The sequence below is a fragment of the Pteronotus mesoamericanus genome, unplaced genomic scaffold (assembly GCF_021234165.1).
Source record: "Pteronotus mesoamericanus isolate MK-2021 breed Mesoamerican mustached bat unplaced genomic scaffold, CSHL_Meso_final contig_180, whole genome shotgun sequence".
Lineage (NCBI taxonomy): Eukaryota > Metazoa > Chordata > Mammalia > Chiroptera > Mormoopidae > Pteronotus > Pteronotus mesoamericanus.
Window position 1 is genome coordinate 1332618 of NW_026555076.1, and position 21117 is coordinate 1353734.

Below are 21117 nucleotides of genomic sequence, written 5' to 3' on the forward strand. Positions count from 1 at the left end.
AAACAACATCTTTAGATTCTCTGGATATTTTTCCTCAAATACATCTACCTGGTTTAACAAAACAAGCACAAGCATATGCATTCCATACATTGGTTATAATCAGAGTAACTGGAGATTGTGAAGATGTAGCATATTAACAATAGAGGAAATTTAATGAAGGAGACACAAACTTAGGAATGGAGACTGAAATCCAGGGACATATAAGAAGGACCCATGAACATGGACAACAGTGTGGGGATTGACTATGGAAGTCGAGGGTGGACTTAGGGAGCAAAGGGGGTGAAAACTGGGACAACTGTGATAGCACAAACAATAAAAAAATAAAAAATAAAAACCAAGAATTGGAATGAGGCCCTGGCTAGTGTGGCTCAGTTTGTTGAAATGTCATCCCATAGGTGGAAGGGTTGCAGGTTCAATTCCTGGTCAGGGTACAAACCCAGGTGGTGGGTCTGATGCCCAGTTCAAGTGCATGTGAGAGGCAACCAATCCATGTTTCTCTCGCATTGATATTTCTCTGTCTCCCCCACCTTTCTCTCTCTAAAAGCAATGAAAGGATGTCCCTGGGTGAGGATTAAAAAAGAGAGAGAGAGAGAATTGGAATAAGGAACCTCATGTTTAGCTGGCTCTGAAACTCAATTTTAGCTTCCTATGCTTCAAATGGGAGCACACCTGTGTGTGCGCGCGTGTGTACCTGTGTTCACAGCAGCTCACCTCAGATCTGCTCTCGCTTCACTTGATTCCCATTATTCAGGGCTCTGCTTGGGCCCTCAAGCGCACTACATCTTGACTGCTGATTATATAATGTGGGGCTAATACTTACAACAACACAGAATTCTTGTGAGGATTAAAAAGGTGATATACGCATGAAAGTATGTGAACATTTTTATAAACTATACTGTGCTATGTTAATTTAAGGCATTGTTGTATTCCTATCTCCTGGTTAAATATGGGAAAAATTCTGCCAGAAAAATCACATGCACTTTCCTCACTTTATAAATATATCCTCGGCACGGTCTAGTTAATGCATTAGGGGGAATAACTGCCTAACAAAGAACTATTGTTGCTGAATGTGCTGGAGATTAAAGGATCTGAGGAAAAGAGAAACAAGGCTTTGTCGACCTCTTTAAAGACCCGAAGACACATGCAGTAAAAGGCTGTGAGCAGAATTCCTTTCCCGTTTTAAGGAGCAGAGCGGGCCAGAGGGGCGCCCTGAGAGCTGGAGCATCCCAGCACATCCCACTGAGGCGAAACCAGCGGTCAAGCCGTGGTCTCCGTGTTGTGCATGGAGACGCTGGCAATCAACTGTATGGGTATTTGACTGTGGTCAAATACAGTTGTGAAGCCCATTGTTTTTCCTGCTGTGAAAAACTACTAAAGACAAACCTCCAAATTTCACAAAATTTCTACCATTCACATTTCATGTAGGTGGCTGCCATTAGCAGATGTATTTGAGCTACTCTACCAGGGATGCACGTGCTTTTTACGAGCCCCAATGCAATGATGTACAAAGGCATATTTTTTCCATTTCCCTATTATGTTGAAATATTTTATCGGCAAAATGGACTCTAACAAAAGAAAAGCATGCTAACAAACATACAGCCTATTTGGTCTTGCTGGAAGAGTTGTAGCTGATCTGGACTACTCCTGATGCCTGGCAATCCTGGATGCAAAGTAGACAATTGGTAGGGCTTTTGTTTTTTTTTGCCAGTCATTACAAATTTCATAAATAGGAACTTGGGTGAAATACTACTCTCAATAGTCTCTACGTCATTGGGGAGGGACAATCACGAGTATAATCCAAGTCTGAAGATAATTTAAAAAGTAATTTCAACTGCATATTGGAATGCTTTACATTGGCTTTGTGTTTTCTGAAGAAAGTGTGCCTAAATTATTTAGAAGAGGCTAATTTTTAAAATGGAATCACTAATGTCTACATATATAGATTTAAAAATATGTTCATAATTTTGAATCAGTAATTCCAATTTGGGACCTATTCTAAAGAAATAATGCTGAAGAAATAAGATCTTTATGTCCTAAGATGTGTATTTAAAGGTTATTTGTGACAGAGAAAAATGGTAGTAAATCATGGTTCATTCAGGTGATTATGCAGCATTATAAATGATATTTATAAAATATTTTAAGCACATAGAAAATATTTATAAGTTAAAAACAAGATGTCTAAAAAGATATGAAAAGCACTATCAATTATATGTGCCTAGCAAAACACTAGAATAAAAAACAATAAAACATGGAGGGGGTACAGTGAAAATATTAATGATTGTCTTTGATTTCAATGATTTCTACAAATTTCAATGTTTACGTTTTTCTCCAATAACAAAAAAATATCTTTATTGAAAGGGAGGTTAAATTAGCTCATATTCCCTCAAAACATATTCCTATGCTTGCATGGCAGCTGAAATTAATTAACAAGGAGATGTAAGTCTAGAATTTAAAACTCATTGTGGTTTGTCCAGACAGCTAAACATACGACAATGGATTACTAACTGCAAAATAATATCCTCATTGTCTCAATAGGTCATTGTGCCAATTTAAAATTTTGCTTTTATGCATTTGCAGGGAACTAAGAAGTGGAAAATGAATTTACTGCATAGTTTTTCCTTAGTGTTTACCAAGTTAAATACAACCTTTAAGATTCTTTTGGATCAATATTCTATCCTTAGCTCAATTCTGAGCAAACAAAACAAATTCATTCATTTCCACTCCAGAATGTCACTTTGGGCAAAGTAATAACTAATTCATTTATTTATATACTATACATCTAGTCATAGTTACATTATTTATAAGCTCATGTAGTCTATAATTAAACTATAAGGTATTCATAGGCCACAAATGTGAATGTATCATAGCTCATTTCTCCCTTCCAGTAAAACTGCACTGAAAATACATGCTTCCAATGATTAAAAATAGTTTAAGGGTGTACATATGTGCGTGCATTCTTCGTTTGTACGCATTTCTGTTGACTTGACTTACACGGGGCTCTTTTATGTTAGTCTATCACCTCTTCTGTCTTCCCATGCTTCAGAAAGCACCAGATGGACCACAGGTTTGTGGCTCCATAGAGAAGGGGCATTGTATGTCTCATCACTGCAACTTTCCTTATGGCACCGAGCACAGCGTTTACAAAAAGCGAGCACTTGACATGAGCGACAGGGAATCATAATTTTCCACTTCTAATGATAGTGAGAATCCAGGTAACCTTTGTTTCCTGAGCTACATGATGGGTGTGCTTGGAGGAGCCTGGACAGAGACTAATTGCTAGGCATAAACGTGGAGGGACATGAGAGGCGTGGTCACGGGCAAAGGGAAGGGCAGGCTGGCTCTGTGTGAGGAAAGGGCCACGCAGGAGGCTGTAGCTGGCGGGAGGATTGGAGGGAGAAATGGGAGGGACCTTACCGTTGCCCCGGTGGAAACTTAGGAAAATCTACACTTCTCACTAACACCTGTGGAGTAGGCATCCTGCTAGCAGGTGGTACAAGGCAAAAACAGAGGCTCCTCATGGAGACAGTCTGGGCAGGAATAGCACTTGTGTTTATTAAATTGGATCAAATCAAAAAATGATCTACTAAGCACCCACTCTGTGCCTAGAACTATGTTGAATATGTAGAACTACGTTTGGGGCATTCAAAGGAAACATATCTCATGCATGCTTCCCACCCTCAGAAATCCTGGTAGTTCTCTAATGCTTGTCACTGATCGGACCACTTCTAACACAACTGATCCTCATTATTCACAGATTCTGTCTTTGCGAATCCACCTATTTGCTAAAATTTGTTCGTAACCCCTAAATAAAATCATTCTTGGATATGCACAGAGTGGCAAAATATTTCAGGTCCCAGCTGAGGGACCAGGCAACACTCCGCCTTCTTGCTTCAGCTCTGTGCTGCAAACAGGTGTCCCTTTCACAGTCTGCCTAATGCCACTTTTTTTTTTTTTTGCATTTATGTGCTTGCTGTTGGTGATCTTGCTGTTTAAAATGGTCCCCAAATGTAGTGTGGAAGTGCTGTCTAGTGTTCCTAAGGGGGAAAAAAAGACTAGGATGTGTCCTAGAGAAAATATGTGTACTAGATAAGCTTTGTTCAGGCATTACTTAGAGGCTGTTGGCTTTCAGTTTCCTCCACAGTGGGGGGCCTATAAGCTGGACAGAGTGGTCTCTCCTTATTAGAGATCCCAGAGTGGGTAACAACAGAGAGAGAGGAGGGCTTCCACCAGGTTCCCCTTTCCAATGGGGCATATGGTAATCCACTCTTTTTGGGAGGAGAGTTGCCAAATTACTTCATTTGAAGGAATGGTACCAATGAAAGACATAAGTGGATGATTTGGTACAAGTTATAAAAAAGGTAAAGGTAACTCCAACATGCACATACTGCTTCGGTGACCAGGGACGTCTCCTGTGGCTATGGATAGCCTTCCTAAGGCTTAGCTCTCTGTACTGTCTCCCAGAGTGTGCTTGTCAAAGAGATACTCTGCCATGCCAGTCTCAGAGGCCTCCAACCTGCGCAAATTAGTTACACGGTCACCCAGTTCTTTGATGGATTTCACCTGTTCATACAGGAAGTAGTAAGTCTCCATGACATCACACAAATGAGAGTCATTTTTTTCAGTGGCCAGTTTGTGCAAGTCCAGTAGTCGCTGATTCACACTTGTTTCCATGTGTAATGCACACTCCACTGCATTCAGTCCATGCTCCCAGTCATCACGGCCTGGTTCCTTGATATCCTGAAAGAAGATGTGGCTACCTCGTTGGTTCTGTAGCTTCATCAGTTTCTCAGCATGTTCCTCCTCCTCAAGAAGTGGTGAAGAAAATATCTGGCAAAGTTCTTCGAAGCCACATCATTGCAGTCAAAGAAGTAAGACATGGACAGGTAGACTTAGGAAGCATAGAGCTCTGGACTGATGGTGGCCTCTGAGTCCTGGTGGTAATTCTGGTGCCCCTCTGAGGCGGACATGGTGGTCACGATGGGTGGCTGAGGGGGGGCAGCTTCATGGTGGAGGAGCAGTGGCAGGGGCCTTATGGCGATCCAAGGGCCCTGTGAGGAGGTGGCAGAAGGACGGATCTGGATAGCTGGCTGGATGGGGATCAAGCGCCAGGTTCCATTCATGCACTGTTGAAGCAGGAAACTGCAGCGACTCTCGGGAAGACTCTGTAACCCACTCTTCTTTGTTCACTTATTCAACACGTGTGTATTGAGTACCTACTACATCCCAAGGACTATTTAGACACTGGCTGTTCAACAAAACAGATAAAAGCACTGGGCTCATGGAACTTACATTCTAGTAACATAACCGAAAGATTAGATTGTTGATCATGGTATCTCTCCTGCCAGGTAAGTATGAAAAATTAGATTGTTGTGGCTTTAGGTGAATGCTTTTCTTAAAGTATTGTGGTACTCAAACTTCTATTAATACCAACAATAGTGATGGATGTAGAAACATTATATCTAATTCAGGTAACGGCAGTGAAATAGTCATGAGGATAAGAAGCCGCCAAACCACTATGCTCCTTGCACTCTATCAAGTGATCATGTTTTCCAGGGTTTCTACTCCCTATGGTGTATTAGAGACATTCTGAAAATTCATCTTGCTGAAAAACACTAGATACTGGATAAACTAAGCAAAAATTGGCCTATCAGTATGATAATTATCCCATGGAAAAGATGCACCTCCAAAGTCACTTGAAGTCTTTTTAGAACAATGCCCTGAACTTGGCCTGGACATTAAGCCATCCGGGAAGCTTTTAAAAGTCCTGCTGTCCAGGTCACAAGCACATCCGTGATGTCAGAATCTTGGAGTGGAACTCAGACATTGGAATTTTGCCAAACTCCCCTGGTAATTCTGATGTCCAGCCAAAGTCAAGAACCTCTGGTTTAGGAGGTAATAGAGTACATAGTGCATAGAGAGGTGGTAGTCCCAATATTCTGTCAATTTCACTTAAAATTACTAATCTTGGTGGATCTGAAAAGTTATCCAGACTCTCATATCTACTCTGCTCAGCTTCATTACTTGTCTCCACCTTATGCTGGGGGTGGATGTTATCACTTTTCTGATAGGTGCCAAGAACCAACCTTAGTGGATACCTTCCTGATTCTAAATATGTCAATTTATAGTTAAAAGTTTTGATTTTTTAAATGAGTTCCTGCTAAGATGAGGATACACATGAAAGCCAAAGAAGAGAGACATAAATTGCAAGCAAAGAGTCTTATTATTTGCACCAATAACCCTTAAAAGTCAAGGATAATATCTAATACCTAATAAACATTAATCATACTCTTTCTGTGCCAAACTCTGTGATTTTGGTTCACATTCCTCTTTAAGCCAATATCTCCAAAGTTTTCTTTTAATGAACCAACCAACAAAACACTAAAATATTTCTTATATATGTAGGGCAGAAAGAGACCAATAATTACTGAATTTGAGTGCCCTTTGAATCCAAAGTGTCCTACATACCTAAAAGGTGTCATTGGAAAATCGTGTGTATGACTCTGAACTTGAAGGTGGAAATATTCCATGCTGTAAAGCAAAGCGAACCCTCTGGCCAGCACCCAGGGTGATTCTTGTGTGACTGTCTGCGTTTGGACCCTGAGGTCTCTCCAAGATGGAACAGGACTCCTTGTCCTGGAATCCCTGAAGAGCAAGAACAAGAGCTAGATGGAAGTTTCTAGGGATTTGTTATAAGAATATTATCCTGTCATTTTGTTTGCATGGACCTAAATACAGGTTTCAGGTCTAACCTGGAGATACATAAGGCAATATTATGTAAGACATCAACATATCACAATCAAGGCTCTTATGAATGCAGGGTTTATAAGCTAGTAACAATAAAAATGGAAATGAAACAGCACTCGCTGAGACTTCACTATGTGCTAGATAACAATGTTTTTCATGCCACGGGTTGTGGCTGTCTCCCCCAACCCCTGGACTGGAAAAGGGTCCATAGGTTTTAGGCTGATGTGTAGAGTAGATTAGGATCCTAAGACACCTGTAAAAACTTCATCCCAAAGTAGCATCAAGGGAAGAAAGGACAATCATTTGCTGGATGACATGGACTGCACTGGCTGCCTCTTAGGGGTGGCACACCAAGTTCGGGGGGAATGCCAGAGGTAGCTCACGAGTTCAGGGATGAAATGGGGGGAGCGGATTGAGCAGCACTCACCATTTATCAAGTTGCTGGCCAAGCCCTGTAACTGAGAAAAGGTTGGGGGTGGAAAAGGAAAAGCACATTTGTGCTCAGTTAGACAGAAAGAAGGGGCAGCGTGCCATGATAGGCCAGGCAGAGCAGGCGAAGAGCAAGAGGACTCCGATGAGGCGGAGGTGAGGCAGGAGGCCGCTAACTTTTCCGCATCATGACTGGTCCTGAACAGCCTGCTCCTGCCCTGACAGTTATCTTCTAGTGAACCAAAGGCTCCGTGGTACAGAAAGAGCCTCGCAGATCAGTTTCTCCCTCCAGCCCTGCAGCTGGCATCTGACGCACACCTGAGTGGAGAGTGGCTTCTAGCTCCGCAGCCCTGGCCTGCCAAAACTCGGTAGCATCTTGATCTTTGCCCCAGCCTGCCCTCTCCAGCTGGGCTGAGCATCTCTAATAAGCAGCCTCGCTGCATGGATCCCCTCAACCAGCCTTCTCTAACTCAGAGTGGCACTGTTGCCTAAGCATTTCATTTTCTATCACAGGCTCTACGGCTTCCTAAGGTTTGGGGCGGGTGGTGGGGGTGGGGGGGATTGCAAAGTAATTGCTGCAGCTGCTATTGAAATTCAGTTTTGGATTTCTGTTCTCTAAAAGCTCTGAAAGCTCACAGGGAGGAGGAGCAGGCTTTGCAGCCTGTCGGCTCAGGCTCCCCCTGACAAATTCCTAAAGCCTCATTTCTGTGTGGTCTCTTTTAAAACCTTCTCAATGTTCAGGAGATCTATGTCTTGATAAAATTCTCTCCCTTGCTTGGGGTCAGGCCAGAGGAGAGCAGAACAGATGTTAGATCTAACGCTTTCCCAATTCAATCACTTGACCACTGGCCCACTCAGGGAAAAGGACAAGCCTCCAAAAAAAGCTGGAGATATCCTTTCTTCAAGAAAAACAACATGAAAGAACAGGGAGATTGGAGCCAGCTGCATTTCGGCTTGTGAGAATATTAAAATGCTCTCCCCTCACTGCCCTCAGAAAGTCAAAATGGATTATGCTTGAGTTCTCAACCCCCTACATGGATTTCCTTTCTTCTGGAAGTTGTTGCCTAACAAAAAAAAAAATATGCCTAAGTCCCTAAAAATGCAAATTCCCTCAAGAGAGTAGCCCTACAGTGAACCACAGCTCAGATGTGGAGTAAACATTATTATCCTGGCTAGGAAAATGGATGGTAGACTGGTGCTTCAGGCTGGGCCCAGTCAGCACGCAGGGCTAAAACCTCAGGTGAAAATGAACACTTGAACGCGTTGACGGTTCTTAGTGATTTTTCTCCTCCTTTGCCTTACTTGGAGTTTCCAGAAAGGTCTGGCAAATGATCGAACGCCACACATAAACATTATGCCCCAAGAAATCCTGCTTGGGAAAATATTTGGGCCTGCTGTCCCCAACACACTGGCCCTCCAGGAGCCTGTTGGTTGCCAACGAGGAGACTGGCTCTCAGATTTCCGGTCTGGTCCTGGCAGGACTGATGCTGGACGGGGCTCAGGAATCTGTACAAGTCTGTCCCCTTAGAGACTTTCATTCACTTAAGAAATACCATCTTTCCCAGAATGTCATATGACATTTACTATAGGGTGTACCACATTACTATGAAAACCAATTAAACCATGACAAACTTTGTCATCATGTAGAATTTCTATTTTATGTTACTTGAAAGAGCTCTTTTAAAGCTATATAGACAGATATGTATCATACATCCCCCCTTATCAATTCATCAAAAAGAAAATATAAGCAAGGTAAATTCATTAAGATCTTCCTAAAACTTTTCACACCCAAGAGTTTGACTCCTGTGAATCACTTAATTTTTTTTGTTTATTAATTGATTTTGGAGAGAGAGAAGGGAGAAAGAGAAACCATCAATTTGTTGTTCCACTTATTTATGCGTTCATTGGTTGCTTTTTGTATGTGCCCTGACCGGGAATTGAACCCACAACCTTGGATGGATGACGTGTCCGGATGACTCTCTAACCAACTGGTTGATGCTCTAATCAATTGAGCAACCTGGCCAGGGCTACTTCTGTTTTAAGCTGTTTATTTTGAAACAGTTTTAGGTTTACAGAAGAGAAAAACAGTACAGAGAGCCAGCACTGGTCTACACGCCATACTTTGAACTGCAAGGTTGTAGCAGAATATCTAGATTTATATACCAGAACTGTTACTTTACTTGGCTATGTGATAGCTGACTTTCACTCTCCTTATTTGGAAACTGGGACAGTAATTTCCCTAACTTTCCAAAATTGTTGTCGCAAGTGAGGAAACACCCACAGATGCCCCCAGTAACCTGTAATGTCTCACAAACCTCAGTCATCGTTATCACCATCTACAAGGCACCACACGGAATTCTTGCCCCAAAAGAGTTAACAGTGCAGTCAATAATAATTCTTTGTATTTATACGGTGCTGCACTGTTTGTACAGTGATTTCATATCTGTTCTATAATGTGACCTTCACAGTAATCCTGTGAAAGAGGTAGGTTAAAACTACCTTCATTTATAATATATATTTTCCTTAAGTTTTGAGGGTGTTGCTTTCTCATAGTGGTAAACTCTACCCTGAACATGTCAGCTCGTGCTTAGCCTTGTCAACACCCTTCATACACTCAGTATGGAGTAAGAAACCTCATACTGAGTGAATGGGGCTTTTCACCATGGGGTTACGAGGTCTGTTTTACCTGGTCTGAACCTTTCTTGCTTTTCAGACACAAAATTTCTCTGCAACCCTGGCCTGATTTGGGGCCCAGCCGATTCATGAACAGTGCCCCTCTCAGTAACTTACTGCTTGGTAGAGGCCTTGAGAGGGTGGGGTTATTGCTAGCTCTAGCTTTTTCTAATTAATCCACTAGATCATCTGTCATTAATTAAACTATTTAACCCATCAATTTTAAGTAAAAAATAAATATTTTCTTGCACATTGTCAACCATGGCTTTCTTCTCCTAAACTCCTCACTTTCTCTTCAAGGCTTCGTGGGGGTGGTGGGGTGCTGTTGGGGTCATGGTCTTGATCAACCTGGAAAAGCCACATAGAACAGGCTTGGGAAAGCTTTCCTTTGACATTTCTAGTCCGTCTACAGCTTCATAAAAAGGATTCACTGGGAAATCTTTAAAATTGCCTAAAACAAGCAGACTCATTCATTTATATAGTTCTAAGCCTTCTTCCATCTCAAAGCTGTCTAAGGGTGCCACTCCTGGATCTAAATTACAAAAACGGTTATAGTCACATATTCTCTGGCCTAAAAGTCCTTTTGACACTAATTCAGGGTTCCCTTTCAACAGTTGCTAAGAATAAGGTGTTATCTGTCTTACAATGAAAAACACAGATGAGGTCAGATTGTTTGGGGAGTATCTTGAGGTTAAAGGAAGCACTATAATATTATCCACTGTGCGGTAGGAATTTAGAACAAGGGAAGGCCAGCTGGCCTTGGACTCTACCCAAGGGAGTTCTGTCACTGAAACACCCAAAAAAGACTTATAAGGCAGTTTCTTCTAGAAGGCAAATCTTTGGTAAACCCTGAGGGCTGGCTCTAGGGACAGGATGGAAATCATATTTAAGGGTGATAATAAACACCTGTTCAGCTTAATTATTCCATCTCATATCTGGAGTGTAAAAGATCTTAAGAACGATAACACCCTCTCCCAGCTTGCCCTCGTCACTTAGGTTATCTCTCAGCTCTCCAAAAAAGAATCTGCAGAGCAGAATTCTCCCACTCCCATGTGAACATGTGACAGCGCTCAACGGTTTTTAACCTGCAAATTCTTCCTGGTGTGTAATCTAACTGTGCTTTATGGTATGGACACTGAGAAAGAAATACTTACTTAGAAGAGCTCTCAGTGGCTTAACTGGGCTCAAATTTGAAAAACCACCTAGCAGACATTTCTACACAGGGGTCTCTCATGCCAGCTGCACTTCAGGGAGAAGCCTGCACTAAGCTACCTGTCTCTACACTGAACTGCCTGCCTGCCTGCGCTGTAGTCCTGCCACCTGAGCCAGCCCTTATAAAGTGTTCCTGGAATCGTATTTCAACCAACAGGGCTGAGACCTTCCCCATCCAAGTGGAGCTGCACAGCTATATCCCCATCAGCCTCTTCACCAACCAATCAGAGCAGCTCCATTCTGACGGATCAGGACGGTGCCTTTTGAACTAATCAAACTGGGAGGACTTGGAGTTCTTATTTGCATGAAGATGGACCAATCAGAGACCAGGGGTGGGGACTTCTGTCTACATAAGCCAGCTCCACAGAAGCCTACTTTGTTTGTTCTTCCACTCAAGGCTGAAGACTGCATTTCCTGAGCAGGAGCTAAAACACCAAACACGTTTCACAGGAGCAAAGGAGCAGAATGAGGCAGACGGGCACAGACTGGAGTGGACTGGAGCAGGTGGAGCAGACCCGAGCTGCCGGGCTGACGGGGGTCCTCACTCCGGGGCTGCCTCTCTCCAGGGCCTCTTTACAGGCTTCCTGCTTCATAACTGAGCTAAACACTTAGTGAGCTGTTCCACAGCTGTGCTGTATCACAATAGAGTTGTTTGCACTGAATAAAGTTTCCTTCTTTACCACACCCCAAATTGGGGATTCCTATTGACATTGATTTGGTGCTAACGACCATGGGTCGAGAGGGGCTATTTAATTCCAGGCCTTTTCATTCCATCTCCTGAATAATGGTAAAAATGTAGGTCAGGCACTTTCCATTTAATAACTAATTTCCAAACCATGAAGAAACATTGACTTGTTCTTTGGATTACTTCCCTTGAAAAGAATCTTAATCCTTTTAAGACGCTTCTTCAAAATTGCATATTTTCTTTTTTCAGAGAAAATATAACACATATTTAACAAAATGTTAATACCTCTAATAATTCAAAAACTTCTACAAATAAATATTAAAAATACAAATAACACACAAAAAATGGCAAGGCACATACAGGAAATTCTCAGAAGATGTACGAGATGTTCAATCTCACTAGAGACCAGGAAGTTGCAAACTAAACAGGGAGATACTGCTTTTCAGCCCAGTAAGAATTAAAGAGATTGATAATACCCATGTTGGCGAGGGTGTGGGAAAAAGGATACTCACATATATAGCTGGAAGGAGTATAAACTTTTTAGGTAGGCAATTGGCCTGTAACATTTAAAATGTGGATTACCTTTATTCCATCAATTCTACTGATAGTAAACTATCAGTGAGAAACACTATTATAAATTCATAAAAATGCATGTGATACATGTGTAGGGTATACAGTAAAAAAAAAAACTAAGTTAATTGTGAATAAATGTGTGGCCATGTATAAATATGTTATACCTTTGCTATGTATGTTATGTATACACACAAAAATATGTTTATATGTGAAGAGAAAAAGGTCTGGAAGTTTATACAACTGTTAATGGTATCAATTCCTGATAAGCAGAATTGGAGAACAAGGCTGCCTATTTTCTTTTCTAAAGCTTTTTCAGTTTTTCAAATCTTTCGTAAGATGCAGTGATTAAAACTAGATAAAGTGATTAGAGAGGATCAGTGATTCACTCAGCTTTCTAGGAGTGTCTGTGCTCAAGAAGGGCAACTGAAGCCAAAAACAAAATTTTAAAACATTTCTCTGGAGCTGGGGTAGACTCTCCAGGATGTGACTTTTTCTGTTTCTGATGTGAAAGCGGAGAGGGAGAGGAATGGTGATTATAGGGGGAAAAGCTTCCTGAAAAGACATGAACAACTGGCTGCAATTTGGGCGCAGGCCTGGCTAATGAGAAAGCGATGTCAGGGTGCTTTGTAGGAGCCGTTTTGTTGAGAAAAAAGCACAGCAGAGACTTTCCTTTTCCAAGTAACAAACAGCTTGCGATGGCAGGTTAGGACCCCGGATTCAACAACGCTTCCAAGGTCTAAGAGAGAAACCAAAGGTCCTGTGAAGAAGCGGTTAGGTATCTCTTGCTGGGATTATTGTAACAGCTTCCTAATGGGAGTCTCTGACCACAGCCTTGCCTATTCCAAGCCATCCTAAGGGCGACAACAGAGATTTTTTTAAAAGCACAAATCCAATTACACCCCCCAATGGCCCACCGCTCTTGTGAGAGTGTCTGAACTCCTTAATGGGCCACAAGGCCCTCAATCACTAAACTCTGCTCCTCTCACTTCCTTCTAACTCACTCCAAGCTTCATGGTAGCTCTTCTCCAGCCAATTCCTTCTCATGCCTGTCTCAGGGAGGACACGACTCCTCTAGGAAGTCATTCCTAGCTCTTCATAAATCTGGATTAAATGGGCTCCCTGTCCATCTTTGTGGTTCGACGGTGGTAGCTTAACAAAGTGCTGCCCTGACTGGCATTGCCAACCCCTGACCCTTTGCCACCCAGTAAGGCAGACCATTATTAACAATTTCACCTGGTTTTGGAACACTCTGTTTGAACTGTCAGTGAGTGCTACCATTCTCACACCAGTTGCATGGGGGTCTTCTTTCACATCACCAAGCAATTCTCCAACACCAGCTGGGTGTCCTTCAATTCAACTGAATTCTGTGACTATCTACCTGGAATAGCATCAGGTCACACAAGTTAAGGGCTCAGTCCAAAAAGACTGCCCCACCCTTCACTTCATATGTCAATCACAAGTCCTGGTTTTCACCTCTGCTTCTGACCAACTGGTTATAGATTGGAGGTTCCAATAACCCCTTTCCTGGTTCAATTAGTTTTCTAGAGTGGCTCACAGGAGCCAAAAACCTTTTACGTACTTATTAGGTCTTTATTATAAAAGGATGTAACGCAGGAACAGCCGGATGGAAGAGATGTACCGGGCAAGCCATAAAGAAAGGACGCGCTGTTTCCACGTTCGCTGTGTGAGCCACTCTTCCAGCACCTCCACAGCTCAGAAGTTCTCCAACCCGCCCTTTTGGGCTTCTATGGAGGCTTCATTATACGGGCATGATTGATCAGATCATCGAATCATCCAATCATTGGTGACTGAATGCAAACTCCAGCTCCTCTTCCTCTCAGGAGGTTGGAGGGGTGGGTCTGAAAGTTCCAACCCACTAATCACATGGTTGGTTGTACTGGCGATTGGTCCCCATCCTTAGGTGACTTGGGGCTTTCTGAAAATCACCTTGTTAATTTAACAAGACACCTTATTGCTCTCAACACTTGGATGATTCCAAAGTTTTGAGGAGCTATATGGGATGAAGATCAAATGCATATATTTCTAATTGTAAATCACCATATCACAACTTCATAAATTCATTGAAAAATGGTAATAGAACATGGGCATTTAAGTATTATGTTCTCAACACAGAAGTGACAAAATGAGCTTCTTAAAGAATAAATGATTAAAATCCATCAGAATGAGTTTCTACAAATGAAAATATTCATTGAAACTTTTTCCATTTACAGAACAGTTTCAACAATTTCTGTTGCTCTGACCCTAATTCTAACCATCAATGGGATGTGGAAATGTTGAGATTTTTCATTGGTGGGGGAGGGGAGGAGTGACCACCTAACGTTAGACTTCAGGATAGCAGAGGATGGGAAGATGAATCGATGTCAACCGTATTCCCTGGCCTGCTCTTTAAGAAGGCAGAAGCTACAAGGAGGAGAGAGAGCAGACAGGCAGGAGAGTCCATTGCCTGCATTTCCAAATAGGAAGGCATTTTCCTAAGAGAGTCCTTTGTTTAATCAACAAATATATACGAAATGTCCAACTATTAGCCAGCCACTGTGTTTATAAATAATTACAATACGGTGCCCTCTTTTAGGATTCTTCCAGTCCTGTGGGGAAGACAGCTATTCAAAGAGTGCCTTGGAAGCTGTGGGGAGGTGCTATACTAAGAAGCTCTGCTCAGTTTGCTGAAATCCTCACGTGGGCCCTCTGCAATGGCTCAGCCCACCCCATTTAATCCTGCTCATCCAGCTCTTGTTTCTATCCCATTTCTCTGTTGTATGTTCTTCACAGCACATAGGACTATGTGAAAACTGTTTAGTTATTTCTGTGTAAAGCTTATGGTAAATGCCCTAAGAGAGGGATCCATCTTGTCTATCTTATTCAAGGCTGAGACTAGAACAGTACTTGGAAAATTCATGTATTCATTGACTCACTCAACATATATTTAAAGCATCTCCTAGTACCAGGCACTAATCTAGGCTCTCGGGGATAGATCATGGAGCAAAAATTCCCTTCCTTCATGGAGTTTACTTGAAGGTTGAATGATGCCAACAATGAATATTCTTTGAGGGCTTTCTATGAATAACCTTCACAACATTGACTATTCAACTCGGAGATAGGTATGATTATAGTCCTTAAATTAAAGGTAAGAAAACAGACCCAGAGAGGTCAAGAAACTTGCTGAAGACAAAGTAAATGACAAAGTAAAAATTCACACTCAGGGAGTCTGGTTCTAGAGCTCAATATCTTTAATTATTCTGCTAGAATACCTTTTGCTTTTTTTTTTTTAAATTCTCCTCCACCCTGCACTGCCCCTCCCCCAGCATTACTCCCCACCCTTACTTACTTCCTGTCCATGGGTCATACATATAAGTTCTTTGGCTTCTACATTTCCTTTACTATTCTTAACCTCCCCCTGCATATTTTGTACTTATTATTTATGCTTATTCCCTGTACATTTCCCCCCATTCTTCCCCCCTCCCCCTCCCCTCTGATCTCCATTTCTATGATTCTGTTCCTGTTCTAGTTGTTTGCTTAGTTCATTTTTGTTCTTGCTTTTTAGGGTCAGTTGTTGATAGTTGTGAGTTTCTTGTCATTTTACTGTTCATAGTTTTTGATCTTCTTCTTTTTTTAGATAAATCCCTTTAACATTTCATATTATAAGGGCTTGGTGATGATGAATTCCTTTAACTTGACCTTATCTGGGAAGCAGTCTATCTGCCCTTCCATTCTAAATGATAGCTTTGCTGGATAGAGTAATCTTAGATGTAGGTCCTTGCCTTTCATGACTTTGAATACTTCTTGCCAACCCCTTTTTGTCTACAAGGCTTCTTTTGAGAAATCAGCTGATAGTCTTATGGGAACTCCTTTGTAGGTAACTCTCTCCTTTTTTTTTGGTGCTTTTAAGATTCTCTCCATAATCTTGGGTAATGTAATTATGATGTGCTTTGATGTGTACTTCCTTGGGTCCAACTTCTCTGGGGCTCTCTGAGCTTGCTGGACTTCTGGAAGTCTATTTCCTTTGCCAGGCTGGGGAAGTTCTCCATTATTTTTTCAAATAAGTTTTCAATTTCTTGCTCTTCCTCTTCTCCTTCTGGTACCCCTATGATTCGGATGTTGGAACATTTAAAGTTGTTCCAGAGGTTCCTAAGCCTCTACTCATTTTTTTGAATTCTTGTTTCTTCATCCTGTTCTGGTTGAATGTTTATTTCTCCCTTCTGCTCCTAATCTTTGATTTGAGTCCTGGTCTCCTTCCCTTTACTGTTGGTTCCCTGTATATTTTTCTTTATTTCACTTTCCATAGCCTTCACTTTTTCCTCCATTTTGCTACCATACTCAACCAATTCAGTGAGCATCTAGATTACCTGTGTTTTGAACAGCATGATAGGTTGGCTATCTATTCATCGCTTAGTTCTATTTTTGGAGCTTTGATCTGTTCTTTCATTCGGGCCACATTTCTTTGTCTCAGCACCTGTTAAGTTGGAAGGGGTGGAGCCTTAGGTATTTGCCAGGTGGGGCAACCCAGGTCGCTGCAGCTGCGTTGTGACACTGTCATTGGGGGAGTGGTCCGAGGGAACCATGCTGCTTGCTTGGCTTTTGGCCGGCTTTCAGTCATTTCCCCCACTACCCACAAGCAAATTGGGCCCATCTAGTGCTGGGTCCCAGGTGGGTGGGTTTGTGTACGTTCTAGGACCCTGTGAGTCTCTCCAACAGATTCTCCTGTGAGGCTGGGATTTTCTCCGCCACTGCAACCCCAGAGGCTTTTATATCCAGAGGTTTTGTGGTTTTCTTTTCCTGTACTGGGACTCTGGATTGTGTGGTCTATCTCGCTCCCCAGCTGTTCCTCCCAGTTTATCTGCACACAAATGTCGGACTGCCCGGTCCTGGCTGCCTGTCTCCCCCTCTTGCTTTTATATACATAGTATGTGTGCAAAAAACATTATTGAAAGTGACTGGGAGAGCCAAAGAACAAGGATATCATGGGAGTTGTGGGGGTCAGAGAGTCAAGGAGCTTCACAGAGAAAGTGATACCTGTTGATCCTTGAAAGCTAAACGCGCAGAGTGCGGAAAGGTAAGTGAGGGTGGGAGTGCAGGTATGATTGCAAACAGCAAACATTGTGGCTGGACTACAAGGAAGTTGGAGAGAAGAGGCCACAATAACAGGGGAGCTATTGGGAAGAACCCTGTATGCCCTGCTAGGCAGTTTGAACTTGGTCCTAAAGGTACTAACAAGGCAGACCCTTAAGAATGAATTCTAGTTCTACAAGTGAAAATTAATTTTGAGGGGGGGAAAAAAGAGAATAGGAGACCCAAAGGGACAAAGGTGGTTGAACTGGAATTACCAAGAAGCTCGGACTTAAAAGGTCACGAACAAGAAGGTAACCAAGAACTGGAATAAAAGAGCACCATGTTCTTCTCTTCCAACTGTGAGATTTTATTATATGTCTCTGCTTCTCTATATTAACTTTTTATTAAACTGAATTGTCAAATCCCCTCTTCCAGTTACTCATGCCTTCAGGGACCTCAATAAGATTTAATAGCTGTAAATTCATGATGACAGTTCTAAGATGTGAGATTATTAGCTCATTACCTTTCAGACAGATTTTCAAGAAGATGGCTTTGCCTCTTATCACAGAGATACAGAAAACAAGCAGACCAAGATCTGTCTCCTGAAGGCGGGTAAGTGGTCTCACAAAATAAGGGGAAGATTTGGGAGTGTCTCCAGGGATCCAGTAAAAGTACACAGAGAGGTAAGTTTGCAACTTGCATGGACACTTTCTTAATCAGCAACACCAGATCTGTTTTGTGCATCTCTTGCTTTACAGCACCTAGCATAGTGCTGACACGCTTTAGATGCTCAATAAGTATAGGTTACATGAGACCAATTTAAAAGGATATAGAATGAACCATGCATTGTGGCTGAGTCGTACAACGTCCCCTCTCTCTCATCCATGAGGAAACAAAACTCATATTTCTTCTGACGGTAGAAATGGCTGGAGGAACCCAGAAAATGCATTTCTTATTCTTTGCTAACCCCCAATGCTAAATGGCACAGAAGTAAAGGGCATTATATTGGGTTTGTTTCTATAATTATCAGTACACATTCAGGAGTCAGAGCAATATATTAGAAAATCTGTTTTGGGTTTTTTGCCCTAAATATATCTGCTGTGGAAAAGCACTCTGGTGGGTCCCACAGTCTTTTCTGTGCTCGCTGGAATTCTCCTATAAATGGTCCCAAGCAGTAGACTCCATTTCTAAATTTAGGTTGGGAAGAAATGGCTAATTTATGTCTAGGTTTCCTGTTTCAGATGCTATTTCTTTTCATGTTTTCCCAAACATAAAGAAAAACCAGGTCTGTACCCTCACTGGGTTTGCCGTCTGGAAGGGGGCTGAGAAGCTGGGTGTACCTGGTAATGACGTCCTAAGACCACAGGTATTCCTCATTTATTGCACCTCTCTTTATTGCATTTCATAAGTGTCACTTTTTAAAAAACAATTCGAAGGCAAGGTCCTCCACCTAAAAAAATGATTATGATTGATTTGGAGGTCTGGAATCTAACTGCATTATCCCTGAGATACGCCTGTAGTTTCACAGGACTATCAGTCTCTGCTGCTGGAAAGACTATGATCTGGAAAGGCTATGGAGAAACCCCCTCCTTGGAATGTTTAAGAAAATCTCAATATTTGGAATGAACTCTTAAGCTACGCACAATTTTCTTTCATGATATGACTGATAAATTAGATCCAAAGGAACAAATGACTGTTTCTGTTGGAAAAGTATGTGGTTTACTTTGGGCTGTGACTTTCTAAGTTTCAGGTGATAATAATATAGTTACTAGTAAGTTATATGATTTAAGGCTTTCAATAGTGAACTCTGAAATTAGTAATAAATGACCTGTTAGCATAGGGACTTCTGGGAAAAGCTGTAAAAATGAATTATTTGGAAAGTTTGGTGAAAATCTGTGCTGTTAAAGAAGCAACTGCTTCTGTCATCTCAGAATCGCCTCGCTCCCCTTTTCCACATTGGCTGGGCCTGGGAGACGGACTGCCAAGGCTGGATTTCTAACCTTCCCTTGAAACTACTGCCTATGGAAAATGTTATTTCAGGCATTAGAGTTAAGATCTGTCCTCTCCCCAACAAGTCAGGACTCTACTTATTTTCCACTTTGATTTATGGCAAGATTGGACTTGTATGGAATAAAATAAACCATTACAAAATAACCAACCTCAAAGCCATTCCTGATGAACAGTGCATCTTGGGGACAAATTATACAAAAAAGGAACAGGAAAGAAAAACAAAATGTTCATAAGGTTCTTAACATAAATTAAATCATAAAGACATTCGTCAAAGAATTTGTAATTTTTTTTTTTTTGCCCACAAATGATTAGCTAGATTAGTGTTTAAGAATCCATAATTTCCAGTAGGTGAATTATTTTTCTATATATTAAGAAACCTTGAAATCCCGGTTTTAATTCTAACAATCTAGCCAGTTAAAGGTGGGACAAACAACTCTCTGAAAGCCCTTACTTTGCATTTCATGGTCAAACTTCTTTCCCCTATATCTTGACTTCACCTTTATCTATACCCCCAAGCCAAGAAAAAACGATGACAGCATGATTTCTCTGGTGTCCCAAAAGAATGGCGTGAGCTTTTGGGATGTGGTAGTCTGAGATATCGCGAAATCTTTTCTATATATGTATATATATACACCGGCCCTGCAAGTCCTCACTTTCTTGGCGCACGCAGCGAACTCAAAATAGAACCACCAAAAAAAGAGAAGGGAGGCGTCACGCATCTCTGCAGGCATCCCGGTGGCTGCCAGCTCCTCCCCTCCCAAGTGTTCCCTGAGATGCCCGACTCCGAGGAGTCGCGGAACCAGCGCGGGGCTCACGGGCCACGGTCGCCCGGTCGGGTCCGACCCGCCAGGGGGCGCCCGGCTCTCCAGCCGCGAGAACTGGGGGGGGGGCGGGGTCGGAGAGGAAAGCGCACGTGCCCACCTTGATCGCAGGTGCCCTTGCTGACCTGGCTGATGGCCTTCTCCCCGCGGCTCTCGGCCCTCAGGCTGGCGGCGCGCAGCTGGCACCCGCTGGGGTAGGTGTTGCCGTCGCTGCCGCACACCGGGTAGCGGTTTTTGCACATGCACACGCCGTTCACTACGGCGCCGCCAGCTGCTGCCCCGGCTTTACCCTTCCGCCTCTTGCGGCTCTTCACGCACTCCATGCCCGGCGCGCAGTACCCCCTGCCGGCGCCGCTGCCCCCGCACGGCTCGCCCTCGCCGCGGGCGCACATCGGGCAGCAACCGCACGCGTCGCGGGTCTCGCCCAGCCGACAGCCCCGCGGGGGCAGGGGCGGGCAGGAGGCCGGCTCGCAGGGACCGCAGACGTCGGAAGAGGAGGAAGAGGGGAGGGGTAGGAGCAGGAGCAGCAGCCCGGCGACGCTGAAGAGCAGGGCGCGTAGCGGCGGCCGCTCCATGGTGGGGCGCAGTGGAGGCGGAGGAGGGAATGCGAGTGAGCCGCGGACCTGCTGGCCGGCGTCTTAAACGCGTCGCCCCACCCGGCCGGGCCGCGGGAACCACACCCCGGGGCGGCGAGAGCTCGGCCGCCCCGCCCGGGACCGTGGGGCTCCAGCGCGCTCCTGCTGGCGGGGATGGGTGGGGCATCCGCCCTGGCTCAGGGCGCTCGGGCTCAGGCCTGCTGCGCTCGGCTTGAGCCTCAGAGCGCACTCCGCCGGCTCCTGCTCAGCCTCCTGCTTCTTGGCTCGCGGGCTGCGCCCCAGTCCCTTGTAGATCGCATCCTTCGCC

The 21117-nt window shown here is 43.3% G+C and overlaps 1 protein-coding gene and 1 pseudogene across 1 annotated transcript in view; both read right to left on the reverse strand.

Moving 5' to 3' along the window:
- The window catches only part of IGFBP7 (insulin like growth factor binding protein 7), a 70397-nt gene extending 49542 nt beyond the window's left edge, over positions 1-20855 (reverse strand). Inside the window, exon 1 of the mRNA XM_054566787.1 lies at positions 20315-20855. Coding sequence (XP_054422762.1) covers positions 20315-20789 — 475 coding nt within the window. The 5' untranslated portion in view covers positions 20790-20855. The remainder of the gene's footprint in view (positions 1-20314) is intronic.
- Positions 3747-5438, reverse strand: LOC129065537 (ferritin heavy chain-like; annotated as a pseudogene).
- Positions 20856-21117: the final 262 nt, after the last annotated feature.